We start from the raw sequence: 21451 nt of genomic DNA, 5'->3' as shown, positions 1-21451 counted from the left end.
ACTGTCAACCGTTATTATAGAGTCACTACACGGGGCTGTAACAGGGAGACGACTGTCAACCGTTATTATAGAGTCACTACACGGGGCTGTAACAGGGAGATGACTGTCAACCGTTATTATAGAGTCACTACACGGGGCTGTAACAGGGAGACGACTGTCAACCGTTATTATAGAGTCACTACACGGGGCTGTAACAGGGAGATGACTGTCAACCGTTATTATAGAGTCACTACACGGGGCTGTAACAGGGAGATGACTGTCAACCGTTATTATAGAGTCACTACACGGGGCTGTAACAGGGAGACGACTGTCAACCGTTATTATAGAGTCACTACACGGGGCTGTAACAGGGAGACGACTGTCAACCGTTATTATAGAGTCACTACACGGGGCTGTAACAGGGAGACGACTGTCAACCGTTATTATAGAGTCACTACACGGGGCTGTAACAGGGAGACGACTGTCAACCGTTATTATAGAGTCACTACACGGGGCTGTAACAGGGAGACGACTGTCAACCGTTATTATAGAGTCACTACACGGGGCTGTAACAGGGAGACGACTGTCAACCGTTATTATAGAGTCACTACACGGGGCTGTAACAGGGAGATGACTGTCAACCGTTATTATAGAGTCACTACACGGGGCTGTAACAGGGAGATGACTGTCAACCGTTATTATAGAGTCACTACACGGGGCTGTAACAGGGAGAAGACTGTCAACCGTTATTATAGAGTCACTACACGGGGCTGTAACAGGGAGACGACTGTCAACCGTTATTATAGAGTCACTACACGGGGCTGTAACAGGGAGACGACTGTCAACCGTTATTATAGAGTCACTACACGGGGCTGTAACAGGGAGATGACTGTCAACCGTTATTATAGAGTCACTACACGGGGCTGTAACAGGGAGATGACTGTCAACCGTTATTATAGAGTCACTACACGGGGCTGTAACAGGGAGATGACTGTCAACCGTTATTATAGAGTCACTACACGGGGCTGTAACAGGGAGATGACTGTCAACCGTTATTATAGAGTCACTACACGGGGCTGTAACAGGGAGACGACTGTCAACCGTTATTATAGAGTCACTACACGGGGCTGTAACAGGGAGATGACTGTCAACCGTTATTATAGAGTCACTACACGGGGCTGTAACAGGGAGATGACTGTCAACCGTTATTATAGAGTCACTACACGGGGCTGTAACAGGGAGATGACTGTCAACCGTTATTATAGAGTCACTACACGGGGCTGTAACGGGGAGAAGGGGAGACCACAGGCTGAACCCGAGACCACCAGACTACAGACTGAACCCGAGACCACCAGACTACAGACTGAACCCAGAGACCACCAGACTACAGACTGAACCCAGAGACCACCAGACTACAGGCTGAACCCCGAGACCACCAGACTACAGGCTGAACCCCGAGACCACCAGACTACAGACTGAACCCCGAGACCACCAGACTGAACCCGAGACCACCAGACTACAGGCTGAACCCCGAGACCACCAGACTACAGGCTGAACCCCGAGACCACCAGACCACAGGCTGAACCCCGAGACCACCAGACTACAGGCTGAACCCCGAGACCACCAGACCACAGGCTGAACCCCGAGACCACCAGACCACAGGCTGAACCCCGAGACCACCAGACTGAACCCCGAGACCACCAGACTACAGACTGAACCCCGAGACCACCAGACTACAGGCTGAACCCGAGACCAACAGACTACAGACTGAACCCCGAGACCACCAGACTACAGGCTGAACCCCGAGACCACCAGACTACAGGCTGAACCCGAGACCAACAGACTACAGACTGAACCCCGAGACCACCAGACTACAGACTGAACCCGAGACCACCAGACGCAGACTACAGGCTGAACACGGGAAAACAAAAACACTTACTTTTTGTATGTCTCAGTGATGCTCTGTGGAGAGAAATAGACAGATGAGATTACAAACCATTTCACACAGCTAAAACTAACCCAATATAGAATGTTCTAGAAGGCTAAAATGCAGAGCCAGGAGAGTAACACGCTAATTGTTTCTGAAAACCCTGTTACCTGGAATCCTTAACTCCTTGACCCAGATTGTATAATGTGTGGGATATCTGTAAAGAAACCGTCTGAACCAAACATTTCTCCAAACCCGCACTTATAACTCGGCTGTGGTAGACAGTAGTAAGCGACGCGGAAGAGCGCCGTCTACCACAGCGTCTATACAGTGCTAAGTTAAAAACCACCATTCGTAGTCCTTTGACCATAGGCCTGGATAGAATTCTGAGACCGTTTCTTAACTAATAGCAAGTCCCATCCAGTTGACTCATTATGAAAGCCCACGTTGGCGCTGCCCGTGCTAAAACAGGACTATAGACCTCTATCCAACTCTATGAATCTGACCATAGAAAAAAGGTGGGAGGATTGCTATGCTACCTTCATCAACACGTCAGTAACATGAAAACTACAAGACTAAAATGTATGACCAATTCTCAGAAAACACTTTAGAATCCTGTAGCACATTTTCTATCAACCATCTCATAATGGACAGAAACTGTTTGACAAAGTCACCTCGAAGCTGGTGTTTCCTCTGATGTGGTTGTGTATCTGGGCCATGTGTTTGTCCACAGCTACCACCTCGGTCTCCACCCATCTCAGGTTGTCATCTATCGTCCCCATGACAGCCCACTCCTCACCATCCAGAGCCTAAGGACGGACATGTCAACATTATTACACTGTTGGAACTCTCATGACAATTTTCTAAATAGTCTAATTATTATTTTGCTGCTGCTGTATGCAAATTAGCCCAATGTGAGCCACAGTATTCAGTATCCCAAGTAAAAATCAGGCTACACAGAGTATACCAACTAACCAATAGGCTACACACAGAATATACCAACTAACCATCAGGCTACACAGAGTATACCAACTAACCATCAGGCTACACAGAGTATACCAACTAACCATCAGGCTACACAGAGTATACCAACTAACCAATAGGCTACACACAGAGTATCCCAACTAACCATCAGGCTACACACAGAGTATCCCAACTAACCATCAGGCTACACAGAGTATACCAACTAACCAATAGGCTACACAGAATATACCAACTTACCATCAGGCTACACAGAGTATACCAACTAACCATCAGGCTACACAGAATATACCAACTAACCAATAGGCTACACAGAATATACCAACTAACCATCAGGCTACACAGAGTATACCAACTAACCAATAGGCTACACACAGAGTATCCCAACTAACCATCATGCTACACAGAGTATCCCAACTAACCATCAAGCTACACAGAGTACACTATTTTATTTATTTCATCACATTCTCAGTGGGTCAGAAGTTTACATACACTCAATTAGTATTTGGCAACATTGCCTTTAAATTGTTTAACTTGGGTCAAATGTTTTGGGTAGCCTTCCACAAGCTTCCCACAATGAGTTGGGTGAATTTTGGCCCATTCCTCCTGACAGAGCTGGTGTAACTGAGTCAGGTTTGTAGGCCTCCTTGCTCACACACACTTTTTCAGTTCTGCCCACACATTTTCTATAGGATTAAGGTCAGGGCTATGGTCAGGGCTTTGTGATGTCCTTAAGCATTGTCCTTAAGCCATTTTACCACAACTTTGGAAGTATGCTTGGGGTCATTGTCCATTTGGAAGACCATGTGACCAAGCTTTAACTTCCTGACTGATGTCTTGAGATGTTGCTTCAAAATATCCATATAATTTTCCCTTCCTCATGATGCCATCTATTTTGTGAAGTGCACCAGTCCCTCCTGCAGCAAAGCACCCCCACAACATGATGCTGCCACCCCCGTGCTTCACGGTTGGGATGGTGTTCTTCGGCTTGCAAGCCTCCCCCTTTTTCCTCCAAACATAACGATGGTCATTATGGCCAAACAGTTCTATTTTTGTTTCATCAGACCAGAGGTAATTTCTCCAAAAAGTTTGATCTTTGTCACCATGTGCAACTGCAAACCGTAGTCTGGCTTTTTTATGGCAGTTATGGAGCAGTGGCTTCTTCCTTGCTGAGCGGCCTTTCTGGTTATGTCGATATAGGACTCGTTTTAATGTGGATATAGATACGTTTGTACCTGTTTCCTCCAGCATCTTCACAAGGTCCTTTGCTGTTTTTCTGGGATTGATTTGCACTTTTTGCACCAAAGTCCGTTCAGCTCTAGGAGACCGAACGTGTCTCCTTCCTGAGCGGTATGACGGCTGCGTAGTCCCATGGTGTTTATACTATCGTACAATTGTTAGTACAGTGGAACATGGTACCTTCAGGGGTTTGGAAATTGCTCCTAAGGATGAACCAGACTTGTGGAAGTATACCATTTTTTTCCTGAGATCTTGGCTGATTTCTTTTGATTTTCCCATGATATCAAGCAAAGAGGCACTGAGTTTGAAGGTAGGCCTTGAAATACATCCACAAGTACACCTCCAATTGACTCAAATGTTGTCAATTACCCTATCAGAAGCTTCTAAAGCTATGACATCATTTTCTGGAATTTTCAAAGCTGTTTAAAGGCAGTCAACTTAGTGTATGTAAACTTCTGACCAACTGGAATTGTGATACAGTGAATTGTAAGTGAAATAATCTGTCTGTAAACAATTGTTGGAAAAATTACATATGTCATGCACAAAGTAGATGTCCTAACCGACTTGCCAAAACTATAGTTGATTAACAAGAAATTTGTGGAGCGGTTGAAAACCGAGTTTTAATGACTCCAACCTAAGTGTATGTAAACTTCCGACTTCACCTGTATATACACACTAACCTCCAGTAGTTCGTCCTTCTCATCCAACAGGAACTGGACTAGAGACCCCACATCCTCCTCAATCTTCTCCTTCAGCTTCAGCTTCTTTAACTAGAAGATGTGATAACATGGGGAAAAGACGCCGACGTCACCTAATGGTCATCTGACGTAACGACTGTCAGTCTAACCGGAGGACGTTTGAACACACACACGACTGTCAGTCTAACCGGAGGAGGAATGAACACATGACTGTCAGTCTAACCGGAGGAGGAATGAACACATGACTGTCAGTCTAACCGGAGGACGTATGAACACATGACTGTCAGTCTAACCAGAGGAGGAATGAACACATGACTGTCAGTCTAACCGGAGGAGGAATGAACACATGACTGTCAGTCTAACCAGAGGAGGAATGAACACATGACTGTCAGTCTAACCAGAGGAGGAATGAACACATGACTGTCAGTCTAACCAGAGGAGGAATGAACACATGACTGTCAGTCTAACCGGAGGAGGAATGAACACATGACTGTCAGTCTAACCAGAGGAGGAATGAACACATGACTGTCAGTCTAACCAGAGGAGGAATGAACACATGACTGTCAGTCTAACCAGAGGAGGAATGAACACATGACTGTCAGTCTAACCAGAGGAGGAATGAACACATGACTGTCAGTCTAACCAGAGGAGGAATGAACACACGACTGTCAGTCTAACCAGAGGAGGAATGAACACATGACTGTCAGTCTAACCAGAGGAGGAATGAACACATGACTGTCAGTCTAACCAGAGGAGGAATGAACACACGACTGTCAGTCTAACCAGAGGAGGAATGAACACATGACTGTCAGTCTAACCAGAGGAGGAATGAACACATGACTGTCAGTCTAACCAGAGGAGGAATGAACACACGACAGTCAGTCTAACCAGAGGAGGAATGAACACATGACTGTCAGTCTAACCAGAGGAGGAATGAACACATGACTGTCAGTCTAACCAGAGGAATGAACACATGACTGTCAGTCTAACCGGAGGAGGAATGAACACACGACTGTCAGTCTAACCGGAGGAGGAATGAACACATGACTGTCAGTCTAACCAGAGGAATGAACACATGACTGTCAGTCTAACCAGAGGAGGAATGAACACATGACTGTCAGTCTAACCAGAGGAGGAATGAACACATGACTGTCAGTCTAACCAGAGGAGGAATGAACACATGACTGTCAGTCTAACCAGAGGAGGAATGAACACATGACTGTCAGTCTAACCAGAGGAGGAATGAACACATGACTGTCAGTCTAACCGGAGGAGGAATGAACACATGACTGTCAGTCTAACCAGAGGAGGAATGAACACACGACTGTCAGTCTAACCAGAGGAGGAATGAACACATGACTGTCAGTCTAACCAGAGGAGGAATGAACACATGACTGTCAGTCTAACCGGAGGACGTTTGAACACACGACTGTCAGTCTAACCGGAGGACGTTTGAACACACGACTGTCAGTCTAACCGGAGGAGGAATGAACACATGACTGTCAGTCTAACCAGAGGAGGAATGAACACATGACTGTCAGTCTAACCAGAGGAGGAATGAACACATGACTGTCAGTCTAACCAGAGGAGGAATGAACACACGACTGTCAGTCTAACCAGAGGAGGAATGAACACGACTGTCAGTCTAACCAGAGGAGGAATGAACACATGACTGTCAGTCTAACCAGAGGAGGAATGAACACATGACTGTCAGTCTAACCAGAGGAGGAATGAACACATGACTGTCAGTCTAACCGGAGGACGTTTGAACACATGACTGTCAGTCTAACCGGAGGACGTATGAACACATGACTGTCAGTCTAACCGGAGGACGTTTGAACACATGACTGTCAGTCTAACCGGAGGACGTTTGAACACACGACTGAGTCGTAAGTCACTTTGGATTAAAGAGTCTACATAAACGGCATATATTATATGAGAGGACGGATTATATAACTACTCCCAGGGTCGGATTATTACGCCTAGTCCTAGAATAAAAATTACTGTTAAATGGAGATTCTCCAATTAACATGGAGATAACTAGTCCAGGACTAGTCCTTAATCTTTATTAGGTACACCCATCTAGTACAGGGTCGGACCACCCACCTTTGCACCCAGAATACCCATGATTCTTCGGGACATGAATTCTACAAGGTGTGGTGACTTGTGCCAGGAAATCATTCCCCAGACCATTACACCACCGCCCAGGAGGCCGTTTCTGAGATACTGGAACCGTCGCGCCTGGCACAAATGATCATACCACGCTCAAAGTCTCTTAGTCTCCTCTGAACAGTTGATGTTGAGATGTGTCTGTTACTTGAACTCTGAAGCATTTATTTGGGCTACAATTTCTGATGCTGGTAACTAATGAATTTATCCTTTGTAGCAGAGGTAACTCTGGGTCTTCCTTTCCTGTGGCGGTCCTCATGAGAGTCAGTTTCATCATAGTGCTTGATGGTCTTTGCGACTGCACTTGAAGAAACATTAAAATTTCTTGAAATTTTCAGGATTGACCGGCCTTTGTGTCTTAAAGTAACGATGGACTGTCGTTTCTCTTTGGTTATTTGAGATGTTCTTGCAATAATACGGACTTGGTCTTTTACCAAATAGGGCTATCTTCTGTATACCAACCCTACCTTGTCATAACACAACTGATTGGCTCAAACCCATTAAGGAAAGAAATTCCACAACTGAACTTTTAACAAGGCACACCTGTAAATTGAAATGCATTCCAGGTAACTACCTCATGAAGCTGGTTGAGAGAATGACAAGAGTGCGCAAAGTTGTTGTCAAGGCAAAGGGTGGCTACTTTGAAGAATCTCAAATAGAAAAGAAAGATAACTTTCTGGTTACTAAATGATTCCATATGTGTTATTTTATAGTTGAAGTCTTCACTATTATTCTACAATGTAGAAAATAGTAAAAATAAAGAAAAACCCTGGAATGAGTAGGTGTGCACAAACTTTTGACCGGTACTGTATGTACAGATGAAAATTAATTACTTAAAAATCATACAATGTAATTTTCTTGTATTTTGTTTTAGATTCCGTCTCTCACAGTTGAAGTGTACCTATGATAAAAATGACAGACCTCTACATGCTTTGTAAGTAGGAAAACCTGCAAAATCGGCAGTGTATCAAATACTTGTTCTCCCCACTGTATGTATATGTAATTAATTAATTAATATATATATTAGTTCACTTGTATACCAACAACATATCTATGTATATCCAGAGCCCAGCTGTGTACCTTGGCTTCATTCTTGCTCTGCTCGTCCATAGCCTTCACTCTGGTACACACAGTCTTCTGCCATGTTAATTCCACCAGCCTCAGTCGCAGCTCGCTCTGAGAGAAACACACACACACTTTACCGTGTTCAACCACTCAATCCATCTTAAAAAAGGGCAATCTGCAGTTCAAACAATAACAAAGCAGACACCCCGTCGCTGTTTTTGTAAACAGCTGACAGACGGGGGCTGGAGAAATATAACCAGTCACAAACTCATAGACAGAGTTACGGATGCAAGGACTGACCAATTCATGATATTAAAATGATTGTTTTAACCATGTTATGAGGCTATACAGTTTTGTATACACTTGCATTGTTTACAAGCAATGGAGTAAAACAAGCTTACATGTTGGGTTCTGATTATGGGGTACGACAGTTGAACTAAGCTCATGACACATTTACAAGTTATTAGCTTCGAGAATCATATCAGTCATTTAAATATTTTATAATTTTATAATGTTACATCCCAAGCTGGATGTATCAGATTTCAGAAACCCACAACAACAAATCTTTCTCAGCAACAGCTGCATGTTGTGACCTCGGCCTCACCTTCATATCCTCAAGGACCTCTGGTACAGGAGCCACGTCATGGTGTCTGAAAAGACAAGGGAACACGGGCATGTTATTTAAGGACTTGGTCTGAATGCTCAATGTGACAGAAACTTTGGCCTTGAGACCATCAGTTTGGTGATATCCACCCGATTGCTCAAGGAGAGAATTTGAGGGAAGGGTAAGGGGGAGGGTAAGGTAAGGGTAAGGGGAGTGGAAGGGTAACGGAAGGGGAAGGTAAGGGTAAGGGAAGGGTAAGGGTAAGGGAAGTGGAAGGGTAACGGAAGGGGAAGGTAAGGGTAAGGGAAGGGTAAGGGAAGGGTAAGGGAAGGTAAGGGTAAGGGAAGGGTAAGGGAAGGGGAAGGTAAGGGGAAGGTAAGGGGAAGGGAAAGGGAAGGGTAACGGAAGGGGAAGGTAAGGGGAAGGTAAGGGTAAGGGAAGTGGAAGGGTAACGGAAGGGGAAGGTAAGGGGAAGGTAAGGGTAAGGGAAGGGGAAGGGAAAGGGAAGGGTAACGGAAGGGGAAGGTAAGGGGAAGGTAAGGGTAAGGGAAGTGGAAGGGTAACGGAAGGGGAAGGTAAGGGGTAAGGGAAGGGGAAGGTAAGGGGAAGGTAAGGGGAAGGTAAGGGGAAGGTAAGGGGAAGGTAAGGGGAAGGGAAAGGGAAGGGTAACGGAAGGGGAAGGTAAGGGGAAGGTAAGGGTAAGGGAAGTGGAAGGGAAGTGGAAGGGTAACGGAAGGGGAAGGTAAGGGGAAGGTAAGGGTAAGGGAAGTGGAAGGGTAACGGAAGGGGAAGGTAAGGGGAAGGTAAGGGTAAGGGAAGTGGAAGGGTAAGGTAAGGGGAAGGTAAGGGTAAGGGAAAGGGAAGGTAAGGGGAAGGTAAGGGTAAGGGAAGTGGAAGGGTAAGGTAAGGGGAAGGTAAGGGTAAGGGAAGTGGAAGGTAAGGGTAAGGGAAGTGGAAGGGTAAGGTAAGGGGAAGGTAAGGGTAAGGGAAGTGGAAGGGTAAGGTAAGGGGAAGGTAAGGGTAAGGGAAGTGGAAGGGTAAGGTAAGGGGAAGGTAAGGGAAAGGGAAGGTAAGGGTAAGGGAAAGGGAAGGTAAGGGTAAGGGTAAGGTAAGGGTATGGTAAGGTAAGGGTAAGGGAAGGGGAAGGTAAGGGTAAGGGGAAGGTACGGGGAAGGTAAGGTAAGGGTAAGGGTAAGGTAAGGTAAGGGTAAGGTAAGGGTAAGGTAAGGGTAAGGTAAGGGGAAGGGGTAAGGTAAGGGGAAGGTAAGGGTAAGGGAAGTGGAAGGGTAAGGTAAGGGGAAGGTAAGGGTAAGGGAAAGGGAAGGTAAGGGTAAGGGAAAGGGAAGGTAAGGGTAAGGGTAAGGTAAGGGTATGGTAAGGTAAGGGTAAGGGAAGGGGAAGGTAAGGGTAAGGGGAAGGTACGGGGAAGGTAAGGTAAGGGTAAGGTAAGGTAAGGGTAAGGTAAGGGTAAGGTAAGGGTAAGGGGTAAGGTAAGGGGAAGGTAAGGATAAGGTAAGGGGAAGGTAAGGTAAGGGTAAGGTAAGGATATGGTAAGGGTAAGGTAAGGGGAAGGGTAAGGGTAAGGGTAAGGGGAAGGTAAGGTAAGGGGAAGGTAAGGTAAGGGTAAGGTAAGGTAAGGGTAAGGTAAGGGTAAGGTAAGGGGAAGGTAAGGGGAAGGTAAGGGGAAGGGTAAAGGTAAGGGGAAGGTAAGGGGAAGGGTAAAGGTAAGGGGAAGGTAAGGGGTAAGGGTAAAGGTAAGGGGAGGTAAGGGGAAGGTAAGGGGAAGGGAAGGGGAAGGTAAGGGGAAGGTAAGGGGAAGGTAAGGGAAGGGTAAGGTAAGGGGAAGGTAAGGGGAGGGTAAGGGGAAGGTAAGGGGAAGGTAAGGGGAAGGTAAGGGGAAGGTAAGGGTAAGGGGAATCTAATGTGTCCCTAGATCAGTGGTTAACGGTCCCCCTCAAACCAGTGATAGCGGTGATAGTGGTGATGCGGTGATAGCGGTGATAGTGGTGAAACAAAATGTTTGATCAGATACTAAGCATTTTACCAACACTTTCACAGAATTCCCATCACCGTAGCAGAATTCTCATCAGGGTAACGTAATTTGAATCCCCAAAAAGCAATTAACAAATCAATATTTCTAATATTTTGTATCTAAGAGAAGTGTATCTAAAGTTCCATGTATAATAGTTGTATTTTCATCAACATTTATTATGAGTGTTTCTGTGAATTCACGTGCCTCTCTGCAATATCACTGCATGTTTTGGAACTACTGAACGTAACACACCAATGTAAAATAAGATTTTTGGATATAAATATGAACTTCACCGAACAAAACATACATTTTTGGTGTAACATGAAGTCCTATGAGTGTCATCTGATGAAGATCATCAAAGGTTAGTGATTAATTTTACCTCTATTTGTGCTTTTTGTGACTCCTCTTTTTGGCGGGAAAAATGGCTGGATTTTTCTGTGACTTGGTGGTGACCTAACAATCGTTTGTGGAGCTTTCGCTGTAAAGCATTTTTTAAATCAGACACTGTGGCTGGATTAACGAGAATGTTATCTTTAAAATGGTGCTTAATACTTGTATGTTTGAGAAAATTGATTTAAGAGATTTCTGTTGATTTGTATTTGGCGCCCTGCAATTTTATTGGCTGTTGAGGGGTTCCGCTAGCGGGGTTCCGCTAGACAGGTTAAGACTCAAGGCCTTCTAATCAGATGAATGAATTTAAGACTAAGGACCCGCGGACAACAGGGACACTCGAAGTCAATCTTAAATGAATCATTGTTAACAGTTAACTGGAGACGTTCCAACAAACGTGATGCACCATAGTACACATCTGTCAGGAGCTCTGTCGGGGCAGTCCCGTTAGATCTCTTATATACTGACACAGACACTTTACATCGGCATAGTTCATAGGGTTGGTTCCTGCATGCGTCTGGCACCGTCTCTGATCTTAACTTATAGAACATATTCTGGCTGTTCTGCCAGAAGGTCCTAAGGAGGGGGGTCATGACCATCTCCCACTCATACCTTTACCAAACACAGGCAGGAAACCAAGGATTATTTATGACCTGAAAGATTAGGTGAACATTTTCAAGGCTGTCTCTTCACATTATACAATTTCCTTAACAACTCTAACACCCCAGAACTGAATCAAGCAGCTAACCATTTTTGTTATGTGTTTCTGAGATTAGGGTAGGGAAAGCTGATCCTAGAAACTTGGAACATTTGTTACCTGTGTGCTCGGGATTCCCTACACACCACACAGATGGGTTTGTTGTCGGTGTGGCAGTAGAGCTTCAGCTCCTCTCCATGCCTGTCGCATTTCCCGTCTAGTTGGACACGCTTGGATGGAGCCGGCTGCTCACAGGGCTTCAGACACGCAAAATCACTCAGCTTATCAACAAGGTTCTTAACCAGGTAGTTCTTGGTGAAGCTGATCTTGTTAAATATCTACAGAGACAGGAGAAAAGTTTTGAACAAACAGCTTTTAGATTATTACATTGAAAAAGGTACTGAATTAGTCGAGACAGTTATGCAAACATTTTTAGCTTGCTACAACCACAGGTAGAGTTGGGCGATATGGCCAAAATACACTACATTGCCAAAAGTATGTGGACACCTGCTTGCCGAACATCTCATTCCAAAATCATGGGCATTAATATGGAGTTGGTCCCTCCTTTGCTGCTATAACAAAGGCCACTCTTCTTGGAAAGCGTTCCACTAGATGTTGGAAGATGGCTGCAGGGACTTGCTTCCATTCAGCTACGAGAACATTAGTGAGGCCGGGCACTGATTTTGGGCGCTTAGGCCTGGCACGCAGTCGGTGTTCCAATTCATCCCAAAGGTGTTCGGTGGAGTTGAGGTCAGGGCTCTGTGCAGGCCAGTCAAGTTAATCCACAACGATCTCGACAAACCATTTCTATATGGACCTTGCTTTGTGCACGGAGGAATTGTCAGGCTGAAACAAGGGCCTTCCCCAAACGTTTGCCACAAAGCTGGAAGCACAGAATGTCATTGTATGCTGCAGTGTTAAGATTTCCCTTCACTGGAACTAAGAGGCCTAGCCTGAACCATGAAAAACAGCCCCAGACATTTACATTACATTTACATTTAAGTCATTTAGCAGACGCTCTTATCCAGAGCGACTTACAAATTGACCATTATTCATCCTCAAAGTTTACAGTTGGCACTATGCATTGGGGCAGGTAGCGTTCTCCTGGGATCCGCCGAACCCAGATTGGACTGCCAGATGTTGAAGCGGGATTCACTGCTCCAGAGTTCAATGGAAGTGAGCTTTACAACACTCCAGCTGACGCTTGGCATTGCTCATGGTGATCTTAGGCCTTTGTGCAGCTGCTCGGCCATGTAAACCCATTTCACGAAGCTCCCGATGAACAATTATTGTGCTGACGTTGCTTCCAGAGGCAGTTTGAAACTCGGTAATGAGTGTTGCAACAGAGGACAGACAATTTTTAAGTGCTACATGCTTCAGCACTCAGTGGTACCATTCTGTGAGCTTGTGTGGCCTACCACGTCACAGCTGAGCTGTTTTTGCTCCTAGATGTTGCCACTTCACAATAACAGCACTTACAGTTGATAGGGGCAGCTCCAGGAGGTCAGAAATTTGACGTACTGACTTGTTGGAAAGGTGTCATCCTATGACGGTGCCATGTTGAAAGTCACTGAGCTCTTCAGTAAGGCCATTCTACTGCCAATGTTTGTTTATGGAGATTGCATGGCTGTGTGCTCGTTTTTATACCACTGTCAGCAACGGGTGTGGCTGAAATAGAGGAATCCACTGAATGGGGTGTCCACATACTTTTGTAACTATATTGTTTTTCTTATTTTATATTTCGAAATAATTAAAGTTCTAAATATATGCACATGATATTTTATTCAAATAAACTCATCATCAAGGTTTGATCATTTGAATTAGCTGTGTAATGCCAAAACCAAAACGTGCACCCCTTGGTGTCCAGAGGACAGCGTACGGGAAACGCTGCCCTAGGATGACCACATATTAATTAAAAATGGGTTTTAAAATGGGCTTTCTCCATTCTGATGGTTTCATACCCAACCAAACTAGGACAAAACGGACAGAGAAGTAGACCAATTACATGTAATAAAACTGTTCATTTATTTTGCAGTTGTATCAAAATACATTTATAGATTGGATTGTAAAAATCCATACATGTATGTGGATCGATACGGGTACACCATAAAACGATATATCGCACAGCCCTAGAAAACCCTTATCCTCCGGGTTACCTTCGCCCTACAAGCGCCGGGTTCTTAAAAGAAGATACCTTCATCAATGGCCGCTAAAAGTAGTTCGCGTCTGAATGTGCCTTTTGACAAAGGGTGACAAAAAAACAGGAAAATCACTCTGCATCTGAGTGTGCCCTTTGTAGGTGCGCGGGAAAAATTAAATGATAGCTTAAGATAATAAAACAATAAAGACCCGCACACTACTCCTTCCAGTATAACTTTATTTATACTTTGTGATACTGACAAGAGCAGTGTGGGGTTCTATCTTTTGAGAGAAAGGAGACAATACTAAAGCTTGCTATGTAACTATCTAGTTAGTTAGTCAACGGCATGATGATTCGGCCGTGACTACATGTTGGCTTGATTAAACACCTCGCCATACTACCGAATTAGCCACCAAGCTAAATTAGAACACAAAAGCTCCGCGTTTTTCAGCAGTGTCGGCGTTTTAACTCATCTCTAACGTTATCCAATTCCAGTGGTAACGCCTAAAATAGGTACGGAAACTGCATTGTAAATTACACTTGCTACGATTCACTTGAGCGTTCAAGATTACAAAGAAAGTGTCTAGCTAGCAAACAGCTGATAAGATAGAAAGCTAACGTTAACTAGCATTGAAGCACAACACACCATTCGGCACTCGGGGCATTGATAACCGACGTCCTCTCCTCCGTTCTCCTCCCAATGCATCAGGATGCAGAACTTGCAGAAATTGTGTCCGCATTTGAGAATGACGGGGTCGTGGAAGTAGTCAAGGCAGATGGCACACATCAACTCTTTTTGTAGCTCGCTGCCCGCACCGCTGGATCCCGCAGCCATGTTGTTTACCTAGCTACCAACACACGTTTCCGTAGCGTAGAAGAAAGCGGAAGTGTTGGCTCAACATGATTCCTTTGATTGATGACGCGATTGGCTATCCGTTGCCTGGGCGGAGGAAGAGGCGAAAGCTTTTACTCCGCCCAAAATCTGTCCAGGAAAATAAGCCCAAGAAGCGAAGAACTTTTGTATGGAAGTCACTAGGCAGATTTCCATAGAGTACCACATAATGAGTCATAATACCCATAAAACCTAGCGGTCAAACAGGGAAATGGGTCCAGTCGTTTTTCCACCATTAATTTTCCCATAGGGGATTTGGGAAACACTTCAAATAAGGGCTGTGTTTGGTGTAGGCTTACCCTGGTGTGACGTTTTGATGACGTGTAAATATCTCTAGGACAAGGTGACTTTTATCAATATATTCGGCTCTATTTACTTTCATTAACAGCAGGACAATAACCTAAAACACAAGGCCAAATATACACTGGAGTTGCATACCAAGAAGACAGAGAATGTTCCTGAGTTGCCGAGTTACAGTTTTGACTTGAATCTGCTTGAAAATCTATGGCAAGACCTGACAATGGTTGTCTAGCAACGATCAACAACCAATTTGACAGAGCTTGAAGAATTTCTAAAAGAATAATGGGCAAATGTTGCACAATACAGGTGTGGAAAGCTCTTAGAGGTTTACCCAGAAAGACTCACAGCTGTAATCACTGCTCAAGGGGCTTGCTTCTACAAAGTATTTACTCAGGGATGTGAATACTTATGTAAATGAGATAATCCTGTATGTTTTCACTTTGTCATTATGGGGTATTGTGTGTAGATGGGTGATAACATTTTTTGATTTAATCCATTTTTAATTCAGGCTGTAACACAACAAAATGTGAAAGAAGTCAATGGGTATGAATACTTTCTGAAGGAACTGTATGGCAATATGTGGCCTTATATATCAAATAACATGAGATTTATTTAAACATATATGATAAAATATTTAAAACCCATATATAACGTGACATACATTTTAAAATATATTACCAAATATTTTAATAAATGTATCTTAACATATATAACTCTCACACCCCCATACAAAACATTACAATATGCATGTATTTTTCACGCTCAACAGTTTTCTGTGTGTATCAAGAATTGTCCGCTACCCAAAACGACATCCAGCCAACTTGACACAACTGTGGGAAGCATTAGAGTCAACATGGGCCAGCATCCCTGTGGAATACTTGTAGAATCCATGCCAAGGATTTCCATTGGGAATCGTTTATGCCTATTGCCACCAGCAGGGGGCGAGATATGAGCGTCTCCACTCCCATCAACAACACTAGAAGACTTATTTGACAAGTCTAACGGTTTTCACCTACTGTATTCTCCTATAATTTTTTGGTTTTGTTAAACACGTATGTGGTTTACACAAGCATATTATCTATAGAACATTCTAGAGTCTAAATGGTTGTCGCACGTACATCTGCGTTGAAAGGTGGCAGAGCTCAAGCGGTGTTTGTCAGACCGTGAGACATCCTGAAAATCGGTCTTCTCACGAAAAAGTCTGTAGCTTCAAACGGTTTGACCTACAAACTTATGACCACTCTATAGAAAGGGGAGACTCTTCAAAACCTTGTTTCCTAAGGATACATTTTTTGACAGTCTTTTTTTTTTTTTTTTACATGTATGAATGTGTTATTCAATACATTTCTCTGGGCTATAGTAGTAAAGCCCCCCCCCCCCCCCCCCCCTCCCCACAATTCCTTTTGGTCACTGCTCAACTCTCTGTATGACTTGTGAAATTATTTGTAATGCAACAATGTTATCATAACTGGCCAAAAAGTGATCCCACTAACTTACTTTTTCCTCCATCAACTTTCCCAGACCGTTCATTTGGCCTATGCTGTAGGCCTGTTTTACAGACAGCAATAAGCAAGAGCAAGCTTGCTTCTTTCCTCGAATAGGCTTTTAGGCCTAGTATAAACAGAATATATACAGTATGTACTATAGCTTTTGTAGACTATATTTTTTCCAGGGATTTCATGTATTTCATGTTTTCCTCTCCTTGTTCGGGCGGTGTTCGGCAGTCGACGTCACCGGTCTTCTAGCCATCGCCGATCCATTTTTTATTTTCCATTTGTTTTGTCTTGTTTTACCACACCTTCACAGCATAAGGCGCTCGTCGATTCAGGCGCGGCTGAGAATTTTAATGACAGATCATTTGCCCGTAGTTTAGGGATCCCCATCATTCCTGTGGATATGCCCTTCCCAGTTCACGCCTTAGATAGTCGACCATTAGGGTTGATTAGGGAGGCCACCGCTCCACTAGACATGGTTACGCAGGAGGGTCACACAGAGATAATCAGTCTTTTTCTCTTTGACTCTCCTGCATTTCCCGTGGTGCTAGACCTACCCTGGTTAGCTTGTCATGACCCCACTGTTTCATGGCAACGGACGGCTCTCACGGGGTGGTCGCGAGAGTGCTCGGGGAGGTGTTTAGGGGTTTCCGTAGGTGCTACTACGGTGGAAAGTCCAGACCAGGTCTCCACCGTGCGCATTTCCCCCGAATATGCTGATTTGGCTCTCGCCTTCTCCAAAAAGAAGCCGACTCAATTACCACTCCATCGACGGGGGGATTGTGCGATAAATCTCCTGGTAGACGCTGCACTTCCCAGGAGTCACGTGTATCCTCTGTCACAGGCGGAGACGGTGGCTATGGAAACATATGTCTCCGAATCCCTGCGTCAGGGGTACATTCGGTCCTCCACTTCCCCCGCCTCCTCGAGTTTATTTTTTGTGAAGAAGAAGGAGGGGGGTCTGCGCCCATGTATTGACTATCGGGGCTTAAATCAGATAACTGTAAGGTACAGTTACCCGCTACATCTTATCGCCACAGCGATTGAGTCAATGCACAGGGCGCGCTTCTTCACCAAACTTGATCTCAGGAGTTCTTACAGCCTGGTGCGTATCCGGGAGGGAGACGAGTGGAAGACGGCGTTCAGTACAACCTCAGGGCATTATGAATACCTCGTCATGCCGTACGGGTTGATGAATGCTCCATCAGTCATCCAAGCCTTTGTTGACAAGATTTTCCGGGACCTGCACGGGCAGGGTGTAGTGGTGTATATCTACGACATTCTAATATACTCTGCTACACATCCCGAGCATGTGTCCCTGGTGCGCAAGGTGCTTGGTTGACTGTTGGAGCATGACCTGTACGTCAAGGCTGAGAAATGTCTGTTCTTCCAGCAGTCCGTCTCCTTCCTAGGGTACCGCATTTCCACTTCAGGGGTGGAGATGGAGAGTGACCGCATTTCAGCCGTGTGTAATTGGCCGACTCCAACCACGGTAAAGGAAGTGCAGCGGTTTCTAGGGTTTGCCAACTACTACCGGAGGTTTATCCAGGGTTTTGGTCAGGTAGCAGCTCCCATTACCTCATTGCTGTTGGGGGGACCGGTACGGCTGCAGTGGTCGGCTGGGGCGGACAGGGCTTTTGGTTACCTGAAGGCTCTGTTTACCTCGGCTCCCGTGCTGACTATCCGGATCCTTCTTTGGCATTAATAGTGGAGGTGGACGCGTCTGAGGCTGGGATAGGAGCTGTGCTCTCTCAGCGCTCGGGCACACCACCAAAGCTCCGCCCCTGTGCTTTCTTTTCGAAGAAGCTCAGCCCGGCGGAGTGAAACTATGATGTGTGGGACCGGGAGCTGTTGGCTGTTGTCAAGGCTCTGAATTTGTGGAAACATTGGCTTGAGGGGGCTAAACACCCTTTTCTCATCTGGACTGACCACAGCAATCTGGAGTATATCCTGGCGGCGAGGCGAGACTGAACCCTCGCCAGGCAAGGTGGGCCATGTTTTTTACACGTTTTGTTTTCACTTTATCCTACAGACCAGGTTCCCAGAACGCTAAGGCAGACGCACTGTCCCGGATGTATGACACAGAGGAGCGGTCCATGGATCATACTCCCATACTTCCAGCCTCTTGCCTGGTGGCATCGGTGGTGTGGGAACTGGACGCGGACATCGAGCGGGCGTTACGCACAGAGCCCACTCCCCCCCAGTGTCCAGCTGGGCGCCTGTACGCTCCGTCTGCTGTCCGTGACCGTTTGATCTATTGGGCCCATACGTCACCCTCCTCTGGTCAGCCTGGCACGGGCGGACGGTGCGTTGCCTTAGTGGGAAGTACTGGTGGCCCACCCTGGCCAAGGACGTGAGGGTTTATGTGTCCTTCTGCTCGGTGTGCGCCCAGTGCAAGGCTCCCAGGCACCTGCCCAGAGGGAAATTACAACCCCTACCCGTTCCACAACGACCGTGGTCGCACCTGTCGGTGGACTTCCTGATGGATCTTGCTCCCTCACAGGGCAACACCAGGATCTCGGTCATTGTGGGTTGGTTTTCTAAGTTCTGCCGTCTCCTCCCTTTGCCCGGTCTCCCTATGGCCCTACAGACTGCAGAGGCCCTATTCACTCATGTCTTCCGGCACTACGGGGTGCTTGAGGACATCTGATCATCATCTCTGATCGAGGTCCCTAGTTTACGTCCAGGGTCTGGAGAGCGTTCATGGAACATCTGGGGGTCTTGGTCAGCCCCACTTTAGGTTTTCACCCAGAGAGTAACGGGCAGGTGGAGAGAGTAAACCAGAATGTGGGTAGGTTTCTGCGGTCCTATTGCCAGGACCGTCCAGGGGAGTGAGCGGCATTCATCCCCTGGGTAGAGATGGCCCAAAACTCACTCCGCCACTCCTCCACTAACCTCTTTTCCTTCCAGTGCGTACTGGGGTATCAGCCGGTTCTGGCACCGTGGTATCAGAGCCAGATCGAAGCTCCTGCGGTGGACAAATAGTTCAAGCACTCGGAGGAAACCTGGGACGCTGCCCATGTGCACCTACAACAGGCCGTGAGGCGGCAAAAAGCTGACCGTCACCGCAGCAAGACCAGGTCTGGCTCTCGACTCGAAACCTGCCCCTCTGCCTGCCTTGCCGGAAGCTGGGTCCGCGGTTTGTGGGGCCATTTAAAGTCCTGAGGAGACTGAATGAGGTATGCTACAGGTTACAGCTTCCCCCAGATTATCGTATTAATTCCTCGTTCCATGTGTCTCTCCTCAGGCCGGTGGTGGCTGGTCCACTCCAGGAAGCTGAGGTGCGGGAGGTTCTTCCGCCCCCTCTGGACATCGAGGGGGCCCCGTCGTATGCTGTTCGAGCTATCCTGGACTCGAGGCATTGGGCGATGGGCCTTCTTTACCTTGTGGAGTGGGAGGGGTACAGTCCGGAGGAGAGATGCTGGGTGCCGGTGGAGGACGTCCTGGACCCTTCGTTGCTACCGGATTTCCACCGTCTCCAACCGGATCGCCCTGCGCCTCGTCCTCCGGGTCTTCCCCTAGGTCGGTGTCGGCGCGCTGCTGGAGCCGCGCGTCAAGGGGGGAGGGGGGGGTACTGTCACGACTTCCGCCGAAGTCGGTCCCTCTCCTTGTTAGGGCGGCATTCGGCGGTCGACGTCACCGGCCTTCTAGCCACTGCCGATCCACTTTTAATTTTCCATTTGTTTTGTCTTTGTTTTACATACCTGATTTCAATCCCACAATTACTGTTTCATTTTTAACCCTCTGTTCCCCCATGTTTTTTTGTGAGTGATTGTTTATTGTTTTTTCAGTCTGTCATGGTGTGCGTGTATTTGTTACTTTGTATATTTGACATTTCTGAGTAAAAGTACGTTGTTTACTCATATCTGCTGTCCTGCGCCTGACTGTCTACACCAGCCACACATAGGGCCCATTACAAGCAGGCTCCGGACCTCGTAGAGTAAAGTTGAATATCCCTGGTCTATAGGCTGTAAAATGCAGAGATGTAGGCCAATTTGAATAACGTTTATATTTTTATCTTTAAAATTAGAGCTAGTGTTATAGATAAGTAATTTTTGTCTTCTCTGCTGATCTGTAAAATTCCCTTGGCCTGCATAAAATGTATTACTAAACTGGTAGGCCAAGGGCTACTGAAGCTTATCTAATAGCTACAGTATATAAGAGCGTTGAGCAACTCCAGTCCTCAAGGCCTGATTGGTGTCACACTCCCCCCCCCCCCAGCCTTATAGCTAACGCACCCCAATGAAAGTAATTGCATTCTAAACTGAAGACCGTGATTAGTTTAATATTGGAGTCTGGTGTTAGCTGGGGCTAAAGTGTGATTCTAATCAGGTCCCTGAGAACTGGAGTTGCTCATCCTTCAGTTATAAGAACATAACTGATTCATACAATTGATTGAACTGTTTAAAAAAATATTTATATATATTTAAAAAATCAGCCTACTCATTTTGCAGAACATATTTATTTTTTTTGGGGGGGAGGGATTGTTACAAAAAAAGTAAAGTGTTGAAATCGCACACGCCACTCCCAGACACATTGTTATTCATAAATACAACCATAAATGCTCATTCATGAAAGATATACATTGAATATCAAGTTTAAACCTTGGTGCTGAAGTCGTCCGTACACTCGGAGGTAACATTATACAACATCAGCATCACTCACGTCAGACCCCCCCTTAACGGTGTGTATTCACGTCAGACCCCCCCCCTTAACGGTGTGTATTCACGTCAGACCCCCCCCTTAACGGTGTGTATTCACGTCAGACCCCCCCCTTGACGGTGTGTATTCGGTGTTTCTTCCTAGATTACATTGCATAGCTTGGATTGATAAACATGTGAGAAA

General features: G+C 45.8%; 1 protein-coding gene across 1 annotated transcript in view; it reads right to left on the bottom strand.

Moving 5' to 3' along the window:
- The window catches only part of trim47 (tripartite motif containing 47), a 19805-nt gene extending 4844 nt beyond the window's left edge, over positions 1 to 14961 (bottom strand). Inside the window, exons 1-7 of the mRNA XM_055936926.1 lie at positions 14568 to 14961; positions 11902 to 12119; positions 8663 to 8708; positions 8074 to 8169; positions 4807 to 4896; positions 2581 to 2715; positions 1919 to 1941 (exon numbers count right to left, since the gene is read on the bottom strand). Of these exons, the coding sequence (XP_055792901.1) occupies positions 1919 to 1941; positions 2581 to 2715; positions 4807 to 4896; positions 8074 to 8169; positions 8663 to 8708; positions 11902 to 12119; positions 14568 to 14756 (797 nt within the window). The 5' untranslated portion in view covers positions 14757 to 14961. The remainder of the gene's footprint in view (positions 1 to 1918; positions 1942 to 2580; positions 2716 to 4806; positions 4897 to 8073; positions 8170 to 8662; positions 8709 to 11901; positions 12120 to 14567) is intronic.
- Between the last annotated feature and the right edge of the window lie 6490 nt (positions 14962 to 21451).

The sequence above is a fragment of the Salvelinus fontinalis genome, chromosome 10, assembly GCF_029448725.1.
Source record: "Salvelinus fontinalis isolate EN_2023a chromosome 10, ASM2944872v1, whole genome shotgun sequence".
NCBI classification, from domain to species: domain Eukaryota; kingdom Metazoa; phylum Chordata; class Actinopteri; order Salmoniformes; family Salmonidae; genus Salvelinus; species Salvelinus fontinalis.
This window is presented reverse-complemented; position numbering and strand designations above follow the sequence as displayed.